General features: G+C 38.9%; 2 protein-coding genes across 2 annotated transcripts; both read right to left on the bottom strand.

Moving 5' to 3' along the window:
* Positions 1-337: 337 nt before the first annotated feature.
* Positions 338-3,677, bottom strand: mrps23 (mitochondrial ribosomal protein S23). Its single transcript, XM_030777513.1, has 5 exons — positions 3,535-3,677; positions 3,163-3,348; positions 2,704-2,781; positions 2,287-2,410; positions 338-993 (listed from the first exon to the last, which is right to left on the bottom strand). Exons 1-5 carry the CDS (start codon positions 3,576-3,578, stop codon positions 856-858), a joined length of 570 nt encoding a protein of 189 aa, XP_030633373.1. The 5' UTR covers positions 3,579-3,677; the 3' UTR covers positions 338-855.
* Positions 3,678-6,300: 2,623 nt separating this feature from the next.
* nos2b (nitric oxide synthase 2b, inducible) lies at positions 6,301-16,883 on the bottom strand. Its single transcript, XM_030776363.1, has 25 exons — positions 16,821-16,883; positions 16,631-16,732; positions 16,094-16,242; positions 15,727-15,889; positions 15,510-15,601; positions 14,882-15,023; positions 14,624-14,763; positions 13,383-13,557; positions 13,170-13,271; positions 12,644-12,838; positions 12,236-12,318; positions 11,898-12,042; positions 11,650-11,754; positions 11,321-11,370; positions 11,037-11,211; positions 10,761-10,881; positions 10,371-10,449; positions 9,548-9,738; positions 9,007-9,176; positions 8,317-8,527; positions 7,807-7,894; positions 7,349-7,470; positions 6,925-7,073; positions 6,553-6,747; positions 6,301-6,339 (listed from the first exon to the last, which is right to left on the bottom strand). The coding sequence occupies exons 1-25, from the start codon at positions 16,881-16,883 to the stop codon at positions 6,301-6,303; spliced, it is 3,246 nt and encodes a 1,081-aa protein (XP_030632223.1).
* Positions 16,884-21,192: the final 4,309 nt, after the last annotated feature.

The following is a 21,192-nucleotide window of genomic DNA, read 5'->3' as shown; positions in this document are numbered from 1 at the left end:
CAATTGAAGGATGCTGCTCTTACGCAGAGGCAAGAGACTATCAAATGCTAGAGTGGCGCGCAAACATCAAAAATCGCACCCACTGTAAAAGCAATAACTATAATAAAAGGGTCGTTTCTTTTGCAGCGTCATCAAATGAGAAAATGGCTTGATATTCTTTCCAGGATGAAAAAGATTCATGTGTTTTGAAGGGTCATTAACAATTCTTGATTCCCTGTTGACCTAAAGAATTAAACACACTCCTGCAAACGAAGGTTTTATGAGAGGAGAGATGAGAGGCAGCATCAATATGGAACACTTGAACAGATTTCTTTATTGAATAGAACAGTACGGGCCTTTATTGAATAGTACAGTACAGGCCTTCCCTGGGACAAACAGCCTTGATATAGCAGTAGACAAGTTCTAAAAACATGTTTTTATGTCTCATAAGTTAATGACTGTATTAAGATACGGAGAAGGGAAGATTTGAGGATATGGAAAAAAGGAGGATGTGTCTGAAAGAGAGAGAAAGATCAGCCCCATTTATTTACAAAGCCTCTGATGAAAATGCACAACAAAATGAGTCATATGCTAATGACTAACTCAAACATCTGGTACGGCAATCTGTACAGCTTTTGTTCCTTTTCATTGATTTTTTTTTCTCTTTTCTTTTTTTTTTTTTTTTACACCGAAGGCTGGTCCTGTTATGCTATCCTAACCTGGTGGTGTCCTAGCTAAACAGTACAACACGACTGAGACTCAAGTGGAAGTACTTCAGCATATTTAGAGACCTGGTATGTGTGAGGATGTAACTGGGACCCTTAGTCGTAGGGGGTTACCGCAGCTGTGGGTGAGGTATCCCTGTATTTTGTAGGGCTATGGAGACATCTGGTTTTCTGTGGTCTGTGTTTGTGTCTGTTCTCCCTGTGTCTCATCTGCGCTGTCCTTCTGCTGCTCTGCCAGCATGTCAGTCAATTTCATGTCCAGAACAGGGTCCCGGAGCTCTGTCGCCACCTGCAGGTGAAGAGGTAGACAGACATTCTCTCAGGTGCAGCTTCTGTTGAGGGAATTTATGGAAGAGCACATTTTCCCCAAAGACCTCCTTGTCATTACTCATTTGGCAGAATTTTTTGGGTTAGGCTGTTCTCAGAATAAATTGTTTAGCAATGTATTCTGTTGTTAACATTCTGAAATTGAGAGGGTTTATGAATATAACCCTTCTGTGGATTGACAGCTTTAAATCCTGTTTTAAGGAACAGTATTAAAAGATACTGCTTTGCTTGACCTACTGAGAAAACAAATAAGAACTGTATCAACCAGATAATGAATGTCAATGAAGACCTACCACTCTATAGAGAGAGTTCTTTGTTGTTTTTAATTCACAATTTAAACAGAGATTTATTTAGGAATTCGATACTGAAACATCCACTATAATAAGGGAACATCAAGCTTGTCTGGCTTTGAAGGGAATTTTAAGTCATTCCAGAAAAATAGCATTTTTTAAATATAAATACAATAGACAAAACAAATATCAAAAAATATTAAAGCAAACCAAAAACCACACAACAAACACCTAGGAAAGAGCTAAAATGAACCCATATTTCAGACCCTTAGGTTAGACTTACGATAAGCTGTCAGTACATTGTTAATACATTGACAATAAACTGTCAAAAAGAGAGATGGTCAGCTCTTAGGTCCCTTAGCTTCTGAAAGGTTTTTTGTTTGCTGCAGCAGGTGATGTTGATTTTTTATGTATGTTACTAAGTATTTCATCCAGTTGTGTTTTCAATAATATGGCTGCCAAGATACCTTTAGTTACATTTGTCTTTCATGAAGTACTGGACTAACATTAGTCAGGTACTGCACTGAGCACGCTGTTCTTAAAACACTGTGTTCCCGGGTCTGAGCTACAACAATGTTTACATAGTTTTAACCAATACAACATAACAATTTTGTAACTACACCTGGGTCTATCAGTTTGACTTGATAGTCCCAGGTGTAGTTACATATTTGGTATGGGATATCACAAGAGGTTGTAAGTGCTGAAACACAAAGAAATTTCAGGCATAAATTTGGATGCTGCTGCTATGCCTATACAAAACAAATTTCTTCCATCTGGGATATAAGCTATATCACGATGGCGCTCTTTCAGTAACGCATCTTATTGGCACGCTTAAATGTTGTTAAATTCCTTCTGTAGGGAAATAAGGTATACCACTTCAAGCCAGTAACATATTTATGAAACTGCTAAGTGATAGGGGCTCATTGTGAATACATGTGCTTGGCAAGGGGGCGGGGCATACTCACCATGGGCCCTCCCCTTCTCCTCAACACAATCCCCTCTGCAAGGAGTGCTTTGGCTGTTTCATGAAACAACACCTCCTTCTCTACATCACCCCTACTCTCCAGCTCACTGTATTTCTCCACAAACCTGCAGAATAAATAAAACATCGTCTTACCTCGGAAGAGTAAACATCTCAAAAGGAACCGGTTCTAGTCAATCAATTAAAAAAATAATAATTTTTTTTAAGTCACATATTACTTAAAAGCCATACAAATGTCACCTTTTCTGTTTGTATTTTCAGCAGGTCATAACTGAAATTTTAGAGTCTGAATGTCCAAGACTGATTTTAAATTTGGTTATGCGGAAACAACTTGAATATATTAAACATTAAAAACATTACATTTGACGGACGGGAGTGTACCACATATACCTCGTCCTACCTCTGACATGTTGAAACAAAGTTGGCTTTGGATAGATCGAAAGCCCTGGGTCCGTTTCCATACACCTCAAAGAATTTTCTGAAACGGTAGCACGATTAAATTAACAGAACGAACCACGGCCACGAACAACAATGTTGTACAGGACATTACAGCAAAAACAATCCATAAAACGATTCATTTGAGAGCATAACTTTGAATAAGAGTGGGTGACTCCAGCTGTATGATTTCTCTGTCGACGCTGAAACTGGAACAAGCATTAAAATCGTGATGTATTGCGGACTAACAGAGCTAGCCCTGCGTTTTAACGGAACTCAGCTTGATTTTCTGAACATCATGCAAGACCTCTAGCCTTGCACGTACAGCCTGCGGAATAAAAGCAGAACCAGCTATGACAGTTTTAATTGTGGTTAACTCTGTAACGCTGATTTACGCGTTGAATATTAATACACGTTCTCTTACGCTCGTATGTCATCCTCCTTGTAGAAAATGTCGGGGACAACGTCTTCACGACTTCTTTTCCCTCGTAATTCTCTTGCGGGCTTGACATACAAAGGATCTCTCTTGGGAGGGAAAGCAGCATACACGTCGAACCACACGGGTTTTTCGGATTGTTTGATAACCCCAGCACGCATGAGATCTCTAACCCTAAGGGAACCATGCAAAAGTATATGGATGTAAAAAAAAAATGCCGTCACACTCAACAGACATGTAAAGCAAAAACAGAGCAGTGCCTTCACGGTAGTGGTAAACGGGCAGTATGTCTACACCATTAAGAAAGGGAATCGTAACCTCTACTTATACAAGGTCGGATGGTTATAGGCTGGTACTTACCGTGTGAAGACAGTGCCAAACTTCTCAAGCCGACTTCCTGCCATTGTACTTTTATATGATTTATTGTTTAATCCCTTTATTTACTGATTAAATGAATATCATGTACCTATTTACAGATCACCTGTGGCAGTGAGTGTGAACATGTTGTCGCTCACTACAGCATAGTCGAACACTTCCGGTTTATGACACCAGCTATGGGAAGCCTTTGAAGACAAACCGTACAATCGTAACTTCGAATACGTAACACGTCAATGGCAAAAGCAACACAGTACACACAGAAAATTACGTAAAAAAACTTTAATCCAATTAAAGTTTTTTGTTATATCCGCTGAAGCACATAATAAGCCACGTTTTAGCTGCACATGCATATTTAGTAATTATATATCGTCTTCAGATTAAAGATATATTCGAGAAGAACATTCCAGACTGATATAGACTAATTCAAGATTAATTCACGTAAATGAACCCAATGCAGCCAATAAATAAATAAATAAATAAATAAATAAATGGGCGGCGGGGGGCATTCCTGCTGCAAGGGCAAGTCACGTCTGTCAGAAAGTGACATATTACGTGTATTATATATATCCCTAGTGGAAATTCCAGTTCAAATCCAGTAGAAAATCCCAGTGGACATCCAGTTCAGATCCAGTAGAACACCAGCAGAAAACCATTTAAAAACCAGTAATAATTTTAACTGGTTTCTATTGGTTTTTATAGGGAAACTGAAACACATTCAACTGGTTTCGTAACTGGTTCTACTGGAATGCCCAGCAGACATCCGGTAGAGCACCAGTAAAAACCCGTTTAAAAACCAGTAGAAATTTCTACTGGAATGTATTGGTCTGGTTCCAGTTGACAGCTGGGTTATTGAGTTCACAATGGTGTGTGAAATGTTACAGTTGGCATTTAAATGGATTAAACTAATTTCAATTAGTGGAACCTGGAATTATAGTGAATACATCACCGCATTTATGTTGTAACAGTTTACTTCCACCACCTCCACACAGGCCCATGAACACACACACATCTTTGTATACTGCAATCTATATATACACCTTGATAATAACAATTTAATGGAGAATACTGAAATAGCCTACAGGCAACAAGTAAATGTATAACGAACAGGCTACCTTTATTGTCATAGTAAATGTACAACGCAGTGCAGTATCAAGAATTAAAATATTACTACAAAATGTAAACATAAAGAAAATATAGAAACATAAAAATACCAATAGGTCTATAAAATTATTTTTAAGTGGCAATGCAGTGCCTCAGGAAATGTTTTGTTTGATTGATTAGGCTATACAGTACGTTGGAGAATGGAAATTTCTAAACATTTAAACGGCAGTGCCAAATTCTAGACTACTTAATAGGCCTAAACATGTTACAGTTGGCACCGACATTCGCTGGTAATGGTTATAAGTACGATACAGAATTTCACTTTTAAAATCATACTTTGTCGTTCTTAATGGCGGTGACCCCCAATCCAGCGCTGCCTTTCTCGTTCTTAATGGTATATGTAAAGGTACAGTCAAGAGTAATAAAATTCAGCAGAAATATATTCAAATAAAAAAAAAAGAAATATAAGGATCTTAGTACACACATTCTTTATATTTTTTTACTACAACTGCATGATATGTATCGACCATTGTGTTGTATGTATGGGAAAATGTACAGCGAGCCGGTCATTGTCGCGAAATAAACCCCGACAGGGTCATGCAGCACTTGAAGGTCTTGAATCACCCTGAAGGGGTTTATTTCGCTATAATGACCGCTTATTACACGGCTACTTACTAAAGAAATCAATAATTTGACACAAAATATTGATAAAAAATGATTTTATTGCTTCCGCTAAAAATAGTTCCATAGCAACGGTCCGCTACACAGAAATAACAGATCGTAGAATACCGTAATTGACCAATCAGAATCGAGTATTCAACAACGTCATGCAATAAATGCTGAATAGCACGCAGTACGAGCAATACGAACAATGCTGCAATACGCAGAAGACAGAGTATGGCACTTAAGACAATACACATCAGTGCTTATACAACAGTGATAGACAATGTTTTTTTGTTGTTATTTGTTTATTTGTTTTTTTATATAGGCCTAGAACAGGCATCGTGATGTTTACAGTGATGGTGACGTTTACATAGAACGGTGATAGTAATTTTTACATAAAACCGTAATAGTTATAGTGATTCTTAGACAGAACGGTGATAGTGATTTTTACATAGAACCATAGCAGTCAACGTGATTATTAGATAGAATAGTGATAGTGATTTTTACATAGAACCATGGCAGTCAACGTGACTATTAGATAGAATAGTGATAGTGATTTTTACATAGAACCATAATAGTCATAGTGATTTTTTTTTTTAAAGTGCATTCCTATATATTTTCACGCCTTGATAAATAATATAAAAGTGGTCCTAAGTTTTTAGTTTCTAAGTTTCTAAGGCTTTGTGTAACATTCCTCCTGACTGTGTTAATAGGACAGTTTCAAAATCCACCTGATTCACCTCACCACCTTACACCAAAGGCAGGAAAAATCCTAATGAGCAACCGTTAAAAAATTAATTAAAAAGTTATTTAAAATGATGGATTGTGATGGATTCAGTGATGGACTGTTGTGACTTCATTCTCTGAGTCTGAGCTTCCTCATTCTCTGCCATCTGATGTCTCCATCAACCCAATGATCTTGTTTAATGCAAAGACATTCTGATCATTTGATCATTTGAACATCTGTCCGTCTCATAACTCTGACTATGTTCCAAAGATCTCCTCATGGTACCTCTTCTCAGTCTGAAAACAGAACATGTACGATCAGAAAAATTTGAAACAAACTGATCAATCTACATCACAGTCTATGTTGAGAGAGAGAGAGAGAGAGAGAGAGAGAGAGAGAGAGAAAATGAGATTTCACTGGGTACAAAGATGTGGGCTTCAGCATAGACTTTTTTCTAGTCTTGATTTGTCAGTGTGCTGTAATGTTTCAAAGAGGAATATTATATTAACCTTGAGCTGCTGCAGGTAATCTGCAGCCTGACCAGGACTAACTCCAAGCTGACTGACCAGGATCTCCTGGAGGGTACGAGCCACATCGCGGGCCATGTTCATGCCTCCACACACATACAGGTGTCCTCCCTTCTGGTGCAATATCTCCACAGCTTCCTCACTCAGTTGCTTCCTGAGGACGTCCTGAACATAAACCTGAACACAGAAAAGGAGACTCAGGCCCAGGAGCCTCTGAATAGAGACACTATTCCTCTGTAGGCCACTCCAGATCTGTATGAAACAGATCTGATTGGCATAATGGTGTAGGTCAAGGAAAGGGCAAGGAAAGAAAAATGTTTTTGACTCAGCTGAAGGAAATGGAGATGACCTTACCTTGGTGTGAACAGACTGACGTGAATAAGCCAGTACTATGCTTTTTACAGCTCCGTGCTGTCTCATATCCAGAGTTTCCTCTTTATACAGATGGTCTATGTCTGAGTTACGGCAGCCAAACACCAGAGTCATTGGAATGCTAGTCAACCCTGAAATCAATCAAACAAACATACACACACACACACACATGCACGCACACACATCCAATAGAGAGACATTATGCCTTTCCATGAGTGTACAGGTTACACTGAAACCTGAAGGTACTTGTTTAAATGTGATGTTTCTTTAAGTAGAATGTGAAGTGTCTTTCACTGGTAATTTTTAAACTGTAAATCCTGTTGTGACAACAGTGATATCACAACCATGTACTTGCATGTTATCTGACTGATATACTAATATCTGACTAATGCTAATAACAGTGTACCTGTTTGTTTCATGTCATGGAATCGCTGCTGCCAGAAGCTACGAAAGGGAGCGATGCCACTCCCTGCCCCCACGAGCAGTGTGGGAGTGCTGGGATCTGCTGGGAGATGGAATCCACTGGAACTGGAACCATGAAAGGGGAAACAGTCAGCTGCACTTTGATACTAGTGAGTGTGTCAATAATGTCTCCAACTGTGTTTTTTTTTTAAATATGCTATAATCAATGAAGAACTGTGCTGCCCATTTTTTTAATCAACTGCACACCAATAATTCTGGCCTGACAAATGGCTCCATCAGATTTAGCAATTCAGTTTAGCAATGTTCGTCCACCATCCATGTCTATTGCGCTCACAGATCTATTTCTGAACTATTTCTGTGAATGTGCAGAAATGTCAGCAAAAAACCAACAGGTTTAAGAGACTTTTATTTGAAAGGCATTTTGGGATTTGTAGTCAGTACCCATGAATAAAGCAGGGAACCAGATCTCCTTCCTTAATGTTGTTTAGCCATGTACTGCAGACTCCATTATGTAGTGGACCCTTTCCATCTGAAAGCAGAACATTACTGTCATACATTGCTTTATTATTTAGATATTTAGGTTGTTTAGTGTATCATTGGGATTTTTGAAGGGTTATAATACAAAGTTCCACATCAGATTTCCTTAACTTATCACTTTTAAGGTACATGTTGAAAATTAGCTTTGGATTTAGCAATGGTTGTTAAAGTTAAATTAACAGTCAAGATATCCTCATAGAGCCATCATTTACTACCAGATGCATACCAAATCCAAACTACTAGGAAGTCAATAACAGTTTAAGAGTATTTTTACTACCACTAAAACTACCGCTACTATTACTACCACTACTACTGCTACTAATAACGGCAGTAATCATAATGAATATTTAAAAAAAAGAAAACAAAGAGGAGGAAAAAGGAGACTGTTGTGGGTGACATTGAGTTCTGCTGCACCTTGAGTGCGATAGTTCACCACAGACACAGTGAGATGGAGCTCGTGTGGATGAAGGTCAGGGGAGGAGCTGACGGAGTACAGACGTGGCTTGAGCAGAGGAAGCTGCTTGAGAAGAAATGCCGCAGAGAGCTCCAGGGATGGGAACTCTTCCAGGACTTCCAGAAAGGTGGGCCTCCGAAACTCCTTCCATGTGGAGTATTCCTGGAAGTCCTGTGGAACAACAGGAGAATGTGTTGCCACATGAAGTTTTCCTTGTTACCACTTGGGAAGAACTGTTCTTCATAGGAACAATAGGTTCTGTCATCTGATTTGAACCACAGCTGTCAGCAAAGGTCATAATTGTTTATTCATCCATAATCAACCACATTAGTCACTAAGTTATAAACACCTTAAAACAAGATGAAGATGTGGTTCATTTTATCACTGTAGCAAAAACACTGGTATGATAATTGTGAGGGAATTCATATTTGAGAGAAAAGAAAAAGTCTGATTTATATCCTGTATTTTCTCCAAATGTACTTTTAATCTGTTAATTTTTTATGCACGTGAATCTGTTCAAGAGTCAGAGGGACTTTCTGATAACCACCACTGGGGAATATCACAGATAAACACCACGCTGAGTTTTCTGCATGACCTCAGATAGAAAAACAAGTGATCACATGATCTGTGAGTGACATCAGTCTGGTTACCGTGGCGAGCGTTAAGAGACGCTGCCGGTGCTCCTCTGAGGTGGCCGTCTGTGAGAGTTTCTTCAGCAGGGTTTGTGAGGGAGGGGAGGTAATATCTAGGAGGTACGTGAGAGCCTGGGACAGGGGGCACACTGGGAGACGCTCATCCGTCTGCCAAATCTTTGGCCCATCTACAGATCACAGGGAAACAGATCCTTCAGATACTACACCATGCTAAATTTGCTTTATTTTCCCCCACAAACTCAGAACATTTCTTCATAACCCCCCCCCCCCCCGACACCATTTGAAATTCAGTGCTTCTACATTCCATCTCTCCAGTTACATTTATACATGATTTTCCATCGTTGGAGTCATAAAGAGTGATTGTTAATCTGATCATAGTTTTACAGAGGTTGCCAATGGGTCTATATGGTGTGAAGCTATGTAGACAGGTAAAGGAGACCAGTTTTTTATATAACTCCCTAACACTGAACTCTAACATTGAACAAAGAGCTTGAGTAGCTTTTTTAAGTAGTTTAACAGGAGGTCAGTGGAAACTCACCTGAATTGGGGTTAGTGAGGACCTCCAGACGCAGGCTCTGGTTTGTGGGGAGGCGGTTGGGGAGAAGCTTCAGGATCCCAGCAACCAGGTTTGAGGGGTTCCCTGGGAACACCCCCACGTGATCTCCAGGGGCATACTTCATGCCCTCTGCACCTACATCTTTTTCCAGTTCTACCAGTATAGTGGAGCGTCTGGAGAAAAGAGGGAGAGCAATGCAACACATTAGAATGCTGTCCTGTCAAAGAGTCTCATCTCATTCTTTTGTGTGAATGCAAAATAATGTTTAACCATTTGTGAAAAGGCCTAAGGAAACTTTTCAGTTTAGTTTCCTGGAACTTCTAATCATAGTAATTAAATTTTTTTGAATATTTCAATCAGGACCCAAGTTTAAAACAACCAAACAATAGAGTGAGAAAACAGTTATTAAAAAATTCCATTGCTTTTCACTTTGATTCCATTACACCTCTTTGCTGAGGCACATAATCATATGTATGATATAGTACCATATTAGTAAAAGTATAATAATATAAATTATACCCTACCTTATATAATATTACGCTATAATGCAATAGTTATATTAGTAGCAGTGCAATAGTGCCTCATTTGTTTCACTCACTGAATCAGCGAGCAGTTCCATTGTTTGAACAGTCAAAATGAACAGCAGCAACAAAAACAACAAAGCAAAATATACTTTAAAGCATGACGAAAGTATTTTTTCAGACTTTTTAGCTTTCATTTGCTTGGGTTTCTGCAGACTGAAATACATTGAGTAATTTCCTCTTTAAAAGCAGTAAAGCAGGTTTTTGGGTGGATGGAGCTTTACCTTGACAGGGGACTCTGTAGATTCTGCCTCCTCTTCATTTTCAGTGGTAACACATTTTTGGAGTGGAGCACAGAAAGTGCTGAGAGAGAAAACAGACACATCACACATATTTGCCATTAAAATCAAATGTAGCTCTGAACTTAGAGGCAAATCTACCTTTTTTTCTTTCAGTATTGCCTAAAATATACTGTTTATAGCATAAAAAGAGCATATGCTAAATACTGACAGAGGTCAAAGCAGGGCAAACAAATTGCCACCCATTGCCACTTTCAAACAAGTAAGGTTTGTGTACTTATTCCAGTTTTTGTGTTGGGTGTATGGTGATCAGCAGGTGATGACTGCTGTGTTGTGTTAGGCTTTAATGCAAACACATATTAGATTGTGCTGTACCTGTAATGCGGTCCATTGTACCATGCTCAAGCTGCACTCTGTACCTCGAAGGGTCCCAGGAATCCGAGTAACGGTCAACCCCAGACAGCTGGCCTTGGATACTGAACTCCTCACACACATCCTTCAACCAGAAAAACAAGAACAAACGTACAAACAAAAAATAGGTTTCATATGTTCCCTTGTTTCAACTTGTTCGTATCTCAAAAGATTTTTCTCCAACAGAAAGGATTTTCGAAAGTTCGTATTCAAATTAACCGCCCAAAAAAGCCAGCATACCCTGAAAGCAGTGGAGGCCCAAGCTGAGAAAGCGTCCTCTTGTCCATTCAGTTCGTCCCCCTCCCCTACAGGTGTCACACGCATGGCCCCCAACTCAGCCAGCTTTTTGTCCACAGCATGGCCAAAGGCACAGAACTGTGGGTACATGCGAGAGCCCAAGGCAAAAACACCGTACCTGCATGTTCAAATAAGGATAAAAAAAACAAAAAACAGCTGTCAGCCATTCGGTTTGGAACACTATGTAATTTCATTGCTGAGGTGATGGTAATAGAAATTAATGGCACCTCAGCTTGTTCTTGAGGAACTTCAAGTTGAAAAGCTCTTTCTTGAAACTCTATAATGGAAAAAAAAAAAAAAGATTGAACTCATGACACCAAGTGGTCTGAACTCACAAAAATGTAAGGTGCTTATCAGTCAAGTCACATTAACATCGCTTTTGGACAAAGGTGGCAGACAGAAGTTGATAGAGCTAGATTCAGCTAAAAAATTAAGGGAGCAGTCGGACAGAGTGATCTACTGTTCTACATGCTGGTATAGCTACATAGCTGTAATGACATTTCAGATTGGGCAGGTTAAAGTAAGGTCAGTCTTGTGAGGTAGTGCATGTCCACACCTCTCCGTTTCCTGGGCAGTCTCCATCTCCAAAGGTACTTGTCACCACCATCAGGAGGCTCTCCTTCTCAAGTTCACTGATCCTGTAGTCCTCCATACAGAGTATCTGTGAGAAATTCAACACGCAGTGTTTATTCACTCATTTGCAAGCACAAACATCCACGTAAAGTAACTGAACTGTCTTATAAGGTGACAACACATGCTGGAGACTTGTGAAAATGATTATTGTGGAGTCTCTCTCTCTCTTACCCTGGAGTTGAAGGCACAGTTGAGCATGGAATTGAGTTTTTTTGCAAAAGTCTGAGATTTTCCAGTCTCTGTAGCGTAAATCACAGTGCACCTCACCCTCTTAGCCATGACCGAATGGGTGAGGGTTTGAGAGAAGAGGACCGCCCTACAGGAGCGTGATTTTCAAATGAGAACTGATCCTGAATCAGTATCCAACACTGAGACTTTTAATGAGTAAAATGAATGGGACACAGTAGAGGAAACACTATGGGTGGTGGAAGAAGTTAATGTTGATGTAATAATAATAATAATAATAATAATAATAATAATAATAATAATAATAATAATAATAACAATACCAGACTAATCCTTTGAAGCTTATTCTTTGCCTCTTCCAATTCTTACTTTCATCTCTCCAAACATGTGTAACCCAGGGGTCAGACTGCAACAGAAAAAAAATGGCAGAATGATGCCTCAGGTTAAAACTCCACGCAGATACTCGGGGTGAGAAGTGTTCTGCACAACAGGATTTGCTAGAAAATATTAAGGTCATTAACATTAAGGTTGAACAGGTATGAACATTTCTGATGGAGAATCGTATTTCTCACATTAATGTTACTGAACTAACTGGGGAGTTCTGCTCCACAGCACAGTGTACTGTACTTGGGCCAATGTCCTGCTGAACTCCACAGAAAACACAGTACATGGTTTCATATTAATTTTCAAGGTTTCCAGAGCTGTTGATAGTGTGAATGCTAAATTGCTACCTGGTAGTAGAAGAAGGGTGAGAGAATGTAGTTGACCATTTCCTGGTGAAACACAGGGGTGATGGAACCAGACATGGGTGGGACCAACCAGACCCAGTCAGCTGGGCAGCCTCCTCGCAGGCGCACCTCCATCTCCATGAACTTCATGAAGGATTCCGACGCTGAGTGGTGATCAGCGATGGTGACCTTATTTTTCTGCATTACAATAGATCTTTTTACAGACTTGGAAAAACGAAGAACTGAACGGCAGACAAACTGATGGAGTTGAAACCCCAGAGCTGACACTGACACAGTTTTTGATGGTCACAACCCAAATTCATGACCACATGAAGCCTTTAGATATTCATCTATGCTGTCCGTTGCACTGAACTGTGTCTTCTTAGATTGGCATGATTAAATATTAGACTTGAAAGTCAAGACATAATTACCAGAACAACAAACGAATAGGACAATGAAAATTTTCCAAAACTATTAACCATTTCCATCTATGCACTTTAGCCAAATGTTTATGGAGAACGACCCATACCTGAAAGCTGTAAATCACTGCGACATTGATGGCTACCAATGCCTGGTCTTTCCACAGTGAAGACAGTTTGTGTGTCTCTAAACCCATTCGACGACCAACTTCCTGAATGGGATTAACAACAATGACAACAACAACAACATTAAAAAGACTAGTGTTTCCCAACTTCTGATCCAAGCTATGGTAAATCTGTGTGACAGGGGAAGTGATGTGTACCTCCAGAATGTTGTAGCGCTGGGTATCACAGAAATCCCTAACTCCAATCTCAGTGCCCATGTACCAGCCATTAAAGGGACAGGCAGGGAATTCGATACCTCCAATCTCTAGTAGCATGTTAGACACTGCAGGCAAGGCGTACCATCTGAGGCCCAAATCTCTGAACCACTCATACCTCACACAGAGAGCAGAGTAATACCATCAGCTGGTCTTTCAGTAAAAATTAATTTAGATAACAGTAAAACACTTGCAAATGTAAGAAACGTGACCAAACTGTCAAATACATTGAAAGCGATTGTGTTGCTGGTACCAGTGAGTGAAACATGCCATGGAATTTGTGTCAAGTCTTTTGTAATATGGGACGGGAAAAAAGCTTTTTTTTCCAAGCATTCACAGAAAACAACAGAAAAAGCTAAGCTATTTTACTTTGGCTTTATCAGCATGCTGAGTTGCTTGGCATGCAAGGATAAATGATTCATGTGAGAAACTGTAAAATAATTATGTCTCATTACACTCAAAGAAAATATATGTAATACTGCTGTATGTAATATAATATAATATGTAATTGTACAGACAACATTGTTAAAAATAGATCTCTAAGAGCCTCCTGCTAGATTGCATCCCAACGTCTGTGGGCTTCTGCTGCAAGTATACTTGATTCAGTCAAACTCCTATTGTCTCCAAGGAATCTAATTAAGCAGCCTTTTAGACTGAAGAGTTGAGGTATTTTGGGAATGGAGCAGTCTCATTGGCTAGTGGAGCTCCTCAGACCAAGTTTGGGAAACTAATTTGCTATGTCTTGGCTCAAAGAACAGGGTAAGTAGACAGGTTCTCTATTCTGTTATGGGCTTTTCCACTCAACCCTGATCTGACCAAGGGGCGTCTAATTTTGATGGGGGTTTATTCTTTCTTTTTTTTGGCTGACAGCTCTTGAGAAACAGCGTAATGACTGAGATTTCACTATTTACAGAGTCAGTAGGTTCACTCAGATAACAACTAAGCCCCATATCGAAGAACTGTGGTGGTCTGGGTGTAAAGAGTAACACCACACTCAGCGTCAAACATTCTTATTTATGTAACCAGATAAATTCCCTTTAATTACTCCTTGCATAACTTCACGGTGTTATTCTATATGCTAGAAAAGTTTACATATACTCAGATGTTGTTTACCCTCTCTCACTCACACACACACACACACACACACATCTAACCCACTATCAATCATAACCTGTGATGCTTACTGTGGGTGCTCCATGGGAACCTCCAAAATCAGCTCTGGCGGGATTTCAAACAATTCTGGGTCCTCTCCATTTGCCTGCAATACCAGGGGGAGCACGTCAAAACGACCGTACTTTGGTTTCCATCCAAGCTGGATACAAATCTGTAAGAAGACGAATAAACAAACAGAAAAAAACAGACAAATCAAATGCAAGAGGACAAATCATGAACTCTAAATCAAGCACATATGACAACTCAGTTATTATAATTTTGCAGTGTACCTCGGTAAAGTCCACACTGGCGGGGTCTCCGAGAACGCGTCCGTCTGCCATCCGATAGCCCGCATAGCGGATTAACTGACCGTTCCATATACGAAAGTCGCGTTCACTATCCGTCCGCTGAGGAAAGACGGTGATTGCAGACCTGAAGACGGAACGCAATCATCGTCATGAGCGTGTTTTTATTGAAAGAAAGAAAGAAAGAAAGAAAGAAAGAAAGAAAGAAAGAAAGAAATGAAGAAAGAAAGAAAAGTGCCAGTGTGCCTAATGATTATCAGAGTGCTGTAGATGAAGTTAAAATGTGTAGCCTCAGCAGAGTTGCTGAGAATGAAAAATGTAATAATTCCCTGTTCATCTTACATAACAAAACTACAGAAGCAACATGCTGCTTCAATTAGTATTCTTATTCTTTGATTAATTTAAATAATAATTTCGAATCATAAGTTTCATTATTTAAATCATTATCGTGTTAACTGTAACATTTATAATCCTTAAAACACAACTTTAGTCTAGTATTTAGTTTAGAAATATCAATTCAGGGTCATCGCTAATTGTTAGACATGCTCTAGATTGTTTAACTAATCCCAAATTGATTTGTTCACATCATTTCTGATTTGTGAGATTTACCAACCTCAGGTTCCCTCCATTTGTGGCAAAACGAATGTGATCACACAAATAGTTGAACATCTCTTTAGCAGTCCTGCATTTTCTGGCGTCAAACATCTGTGAGAGATCCAAGATCCCAAAATTAGTTGTGAATGGTTGTCTACAAGATGCGCTAACACCGCTCTGAGCGCGCATCTCCCGAATGCCCCGAAGTTTTAGAGTGCATCTGAAGCGTTCCTCACCTGCAGGTTTGACCACTGTATTCTTCCAATGCACCTCGGCGCATTTCTCCAGGCTTGTTTAGCGCCGAAGGCAAGTTCTTCAGCAGTGAGATGATAAGTCCCCGTAGCATCTATTTCTATTGCAACCTCCTCAATGCGCGCCAGATGCTCTTCAGTTCTTTGGCTGCAAACAAACGTTGTGCATGTAAGGAAAACCAGGGAGGGTAAGTATTGCAATTTCCAGCGAACTCACTTGAAACCAGAATTTTTAAACAGTCCTGATAATTAATTGAGGAACGGACTTCTTTTTATAAGCCTGCGTGTGTGTTCTACTTCCCAAAAAAAGCAATGAAAAAAGACATATTCACAAATGACTAGTTGAGCCTACATTTTGAACGACTTGTAGTACAGGTTGATGAAGTCAATGGCTTGCCCTAGGACGTCATTTATGTCAGAGGGAGTAGCTGCAGAACCACACAGAAGCGACTTTGGCGACATGATGGAGCCCTCGCAAACTTTGGATTTGCATGCCTGACTCTGAAATTGATGGCATATATATGGCGCAAATTTATTTATATTAAAATTTAATACATAGTTACAATTAGCAAACGGAGTCATTATCTCGGAAATGTCATTTTTTAAATTTTTAACAGTTAATACTCAACAAATATGGTTGTACTATAAGCCTAATAATCCAAACACAAGTCACGTTGGTCCTTTTTATCTAAAAAAGTATCTTTATTACTCATTTATAACTAATTGTATTAGCTAGTCTAACTAATATCCAAACATAGATACGTAGGCTACAAATGTACAGCACTGGTTTTACAGCCTACACATTTTGCAGAGCATCTTCTTTTGGACCGGAACACATTTTTATTAATTAGGCCTATATTATTAATAAACAGCTAAATAAGAAACACACCTTTACAGCCTTTTGATGCAGTGTATCTCGGTGGCTTGAGCCATCCTGCTGATTTCGCACAGTGATAGAGAATGGACATCGGCTGCCCCTCGTTTTCCTTACCTACGGAGAGAGATTTTTACAAAATGAAAAAGGCGCCGTGTTCACATCCACTCTTTGACACTGTACTTAATTACGCCAATTGTCTCACCTTATCTGCCTCTGTATGTGAAAGTTTCTTGCTTGTATCATGCTGTTGGAATTTCTTCCCCATCTTTAAATATCTGAGTGTAGAAATATAATGCGTTTAATACGGATTCATCTATAGGCTGTGTGTGTTAATTTACATAATTAAACTACATGCATTGATCTGCGTTACTTACGACATAAAAGAAGCAAAAAAAAGAGACTGACGTTATATTCATGCTTTAGGTTTGTTTTTTTGCTTAACAACTTTTTACATAATAACAATAATTAACGACAACAACTATTAACAACTATTCTATTTAAGAACCGAAATTAATAAAGTTACTTAAATACTAAACTATCCCTACGTCTTTCACTAAGAAGTCTTTCCTTATCTGTTTATTAAAAAATCTACAGTTGCATCCTCAGTTTCATGTTGATTTTTACCTCTGGTCTCGTGTCCGTGTTGGCGTGTAATGGAATACCTGTGCATGGTAGGGGTGTATTTATATAGTAGTAACAAACGACGCGATCGGGGGCAGGTAGCTGTGTACGTCGTATGAGATCATGGAGCTATTATTCTGGTATTCACCCATTAACTTAGTTAACCTGTTCCTGGTTTGATTAATAGACTGCCTTTCAACAAAATTTCCATTTCCAGCATTTCGTCGTAAAGATTTCAGACGAAAGCATATACGCAACAGAGATTGTTGTAAGCACACAGTGTTTAGTGTTTAGTAATGTTTTTTTTAAACTTACGTCACGCTTCTTGCAATTAGAAAGTAAACTATGCAAACATTAGTTTTTCGGCATTAATGAGTTTATTGCCATTGGTAAACAGAGAATAGACTAGATTATGATATAAGTTCATTTTGAAACGCGCTTTCTCGTAGACGGTGACATCCAAACTATTATAAAATTCTTTTACTGTTTGAGCGTAATGAAAAAGGCGCTGAATGTCAAAACAAACACTGAATCGTGTAGACACTTAAGATGGTCAACAAACCATTTCTTTTATGGTTTGAAATCGCTTGTTAGAATCGCCCTCCATTTCGAACACCAATCAAGTTTAATTTGAATTGTTCATCATATTTACAAACAATACATTCGTATTAGAGGGATCTTTATCCTCAAGTTTTCAGGGGGCGCCAGAGAGCCACTGAGAGTAGAATTGGTTTGGCCTGTTATTAAGCAATGAGTTAGATGTGGAGGGCAAAATGTGTTGTTAGTAGAGTGACAAGAAAATGGGCCTACTCTTTTGTTTCTTGCACCATGCACATAGGTTTTGTGAACTTGTGATGACATTATTAAAAAAACAAAACAAAACAGGATGTCACTCATATTTTAATGTTAATGAGCATTTCCATAGAGTTGGCATGTGGCCTTAGCGAACACTTTATTATACTACAGACCATCCTATATTATTTATCAGATTTAGTGCAAATTCATACATGCACAAGATTATTTCATAGTTCCATGGTTTAAGACTACCCATTCCCACTTGTTTCAACAAAACCTTTCTGTTAACAGTATACTGATTACCAATACCAATTTAAATCTTTTCTATGGGTTATTATTCCAAAACTATTCAAGTTTCAAGTTTCATCTGTCTGCAGCAGAAATGTTAATTCTTTTGTTTCTCAGTCTGTGAAAAGAAAACCAATAAAAGTAGGCGAAATGGCCACTTAAAATAACCATTGCAGGGTGTGATATTTAATAGGGCTAGTGGAAATGCATACTTTTCCAGTAAAATAGTGCTGGCTTGTGTCAGTCAAGTCACAGGAGGAACTTCATAGTTCAGTCAGTGTGGTTTTCCATGGCGCTGGTTCTAAAATGTTGTGAAATGAAATGAAATAAAATGACCAGAGTTGAGAAATGTTGCAATAATGAAAGGACCAGAGTTGAGACATGCTGATAAATGTTGGAATAAAGAACCATTTCTACTCTGCAAGACTTACAAACCCCTAGATGAACAAACGTAGTTTACTGCTCATAGGCAAGGCTTTAGATGAGACTGGAGTCTTTGTTTAAAAAGATCTTATCTTATTAAATTACCCTGGGCAGAATTCATTTCTTTGTAATTCAAGAACTTCCCAGTCTAGACTAAAACAATAAAGGGAGACAACACATTAACGCAATACCCGTGTTACAAGCAACAGATTATTATCATATAGTAATAGCACAGATAAAACCCCTTTACAAATATGAACTAAAAATAAAGGTTGGCAGCCATGTATCTATTACAACTAGTATCTTCAGCTATGCAAACCTAGAAAGAATAGGAAAAATGAATTTAACCTGGATCATCATCCTGACTTTATATCAGCTCAACTGATTTCTACTCAGTTAACTTTGTTAACCTCACATATTATATATACACTCTGGTGTACATAAACATTGAGGTGTTCAAAGATATAACATTTTACTGTATGTGCATATGTATGTGTGTGTGTGTGTGTGTGTATATATATACACATACATACATACACACACACACACACACACACACACACACACACATATTATATATACATACATACACACGGATCTCAGAAAAAAGAGACTATAGTGAAATATGTAAAACAGACCAGAGACTAAAGTAGTGTCAATATTATTTTCCTGCAAGAATGAACATTATTGTTTTACATATCCCTCTGTAAGATTTTAGAATTTTAGAAATGGAAGATATAAATGGGCATGTGGTAGGATGAGGTAAGGATAACAAGTACTTCAATAACAGCCAATTTGCACTATACTAGCTATTAAAGTAACAGTGACGCTTCAAACTATCGAATTTCTGCATCTTTATTGGCATATTGTGCTGTGTGTGCTCTGCTGTCTGTTACTGTTCATTTATTGTTTCCTTTTTAATTTTACTTTTGACCATCTAGGGTGACTATCCTCTTTAAACAAAGTCTTAAACACACACACACACGGTCAGGGGATCACACATTGTGTGACAGACTACCTGAACTTTTGTATGGACATTGTTGTTCATGTGAAAACTGTGCACTGCTCTGCTAACAACAAGCCCTGGATAACCAGAGATGTCAAGGACCTTCAACAAGAAGCAGAGGGCCCTCAAAGACAAGAACCAGGAGCAGCTGAGGAGCACACAGAGGGAACTCAAGATCTGCTTGTGAGAGGCTAAGCAGTCTTACAGGAGGAAGGTGGAGCAAAAGCTGCAAAAGAATAACATCAGGGAAGCCTGAAGCAGTATGAAGACCATTACGGGCCGCAAGCGGAGGTATGGCAGTGCAACAGAAGGGTAATGTGGAGAATGTGAACCTCTTCTACAACCGGTTTGACTGCCCTGTTCCAGCTTCAACAGCTACTGTCTGTCCAACCATCATCCCAACACCTCCCCCACGCCCAGCTCCTGTTGCTACAAGTACTGCCTGTCCAGCCGTCACCCCCCTCACCTGAGCACTAGGCCTGATGCTCTGCTCTCTGTTTTTGCTCTGCTTTGCTTTTTTGAGTGTTTTTGCCTTATTTCATTGGCTATATGTGCCCTAATCACTAAGCCACTTTATCTACTGTAATAGCACATTCTTTTGCACTGTGAAATTATTCACCTACAGTATCAATATTCTCCATATGTACAGGACCTTGTAGTTCATTTTATTATAGTTTATTTTATTCTGTTGCGTGTATTGCATTACTTTTATTTCGTGTATTTAATTGTGTCATATGGAACTACTGGATGCCTTAACTTCCTTCAGAATCAACAAAGTATCTATTCTTTTGTGGAGGTATTTACCAATTTCTGTGCTGTAGCTGTAATACTTTGGTAAGGCTATTAGACAAATGCAGTCACACCTATGTTATCAAATATTTGTTTGTGTTGCTTCTCTTAAATGTAACAATCTATTTCCTAGCTCTTCAGTGATCAAAGATTCTGAACTGAAAAGCAAGCTAGGCTCAGGGGCATAAGCCCATACACACACACAGACACACTAAAACTCATGGTGTGTAAAAAGAGACAGGGAGTGCATCCGAATAGGCCTTTTTGCTTAGGAAGGTAACTAACTGAGTGAAATGACCCGGAAGTATCCAAGTGGCAGCCATGATAAGAGCTGGTCGAATTCTCTGAACGCTAGGAAAGGTGTTTCAATTCTTCCTCATGTTTCCTTTAGCATAGGGTACACTGGACCATCATTTACGAAAGGAATGGAGATCATTTCGTTCCACAGTTCTTGTCGGCAGCAACATTTAAAGCGACGCACCGTTCGGACGTTCACGAAAACAAACGATTATGGGAATGTAACACTAACCGTATCCTTGACGCGACACAAAGATTATATAGCTTAAGTTTTCACTTTTAATAAATTTCTGATGCTATACAAGTAAAATTAAAAGTAAAAAAAATAAATAAATAAAAGTAACATGACAAAGTG

The sequence above is a fragment of the Chanos chanos genome, chromosome 6 (assembly GCF_902362185.1).
Source record: "Chanos chanos chromosome 6, fChaCha1.1, whole genome shotgun sequence".
NCBI lineage: Eukaryota > Metazoa > Chordata > Actinopteri > Gonorynchiformes > Chanidae > Chanos > Chanos chanos.
This window is presented reverse-complemented; position numbering and strand designations above follow the sequence as displayed.

Bases quoted from the DNA above. Each gene is read 5' to 3' on its own strand.
- mrps23 (XM_030777513.1), bottom strand. From the start codon at position 3,578: ATGGCAGGAAGTCGGCTTGAGAAGTTTGGCACTGTCTTCACACG. The intron at 2,782-3,162 runs GTAAGAGAACGT...CTACCGTTTCAG, and splicing joins AAGGAGGATGACATACGAGC to AAAATTCTTTGAGGTGTATG. The intron at 994-2,286 runs GTGAGTATGCCC...CTTCACCTGCAG, and splicing joins GGAGAAGGGGAGGGCCCATG to GTGGCGACAGAGCTCCGGGA.
- nos2b (XM_030776363.1), bottom strand. From the start codon at position 16,883: ATGGGGAAGAAATTCCAACAGCATGATACAAGCAAGAAACTTTCACAT. The intron at 16,733-16,820 runs GTGAGACAATTG...CTCTCTCCGTAG, and splicing joins CACATACAGAGGCAGATAAG to GTAAGGAAAACGAGGGGCAG. The intron at 12,839-13,169 runs GTATGGGTCGTT...ATTGTAATGCAG, and splicing joins CAGTGATTTACAGCTTTCAG to AAAAATAAGGTCACCATCGC.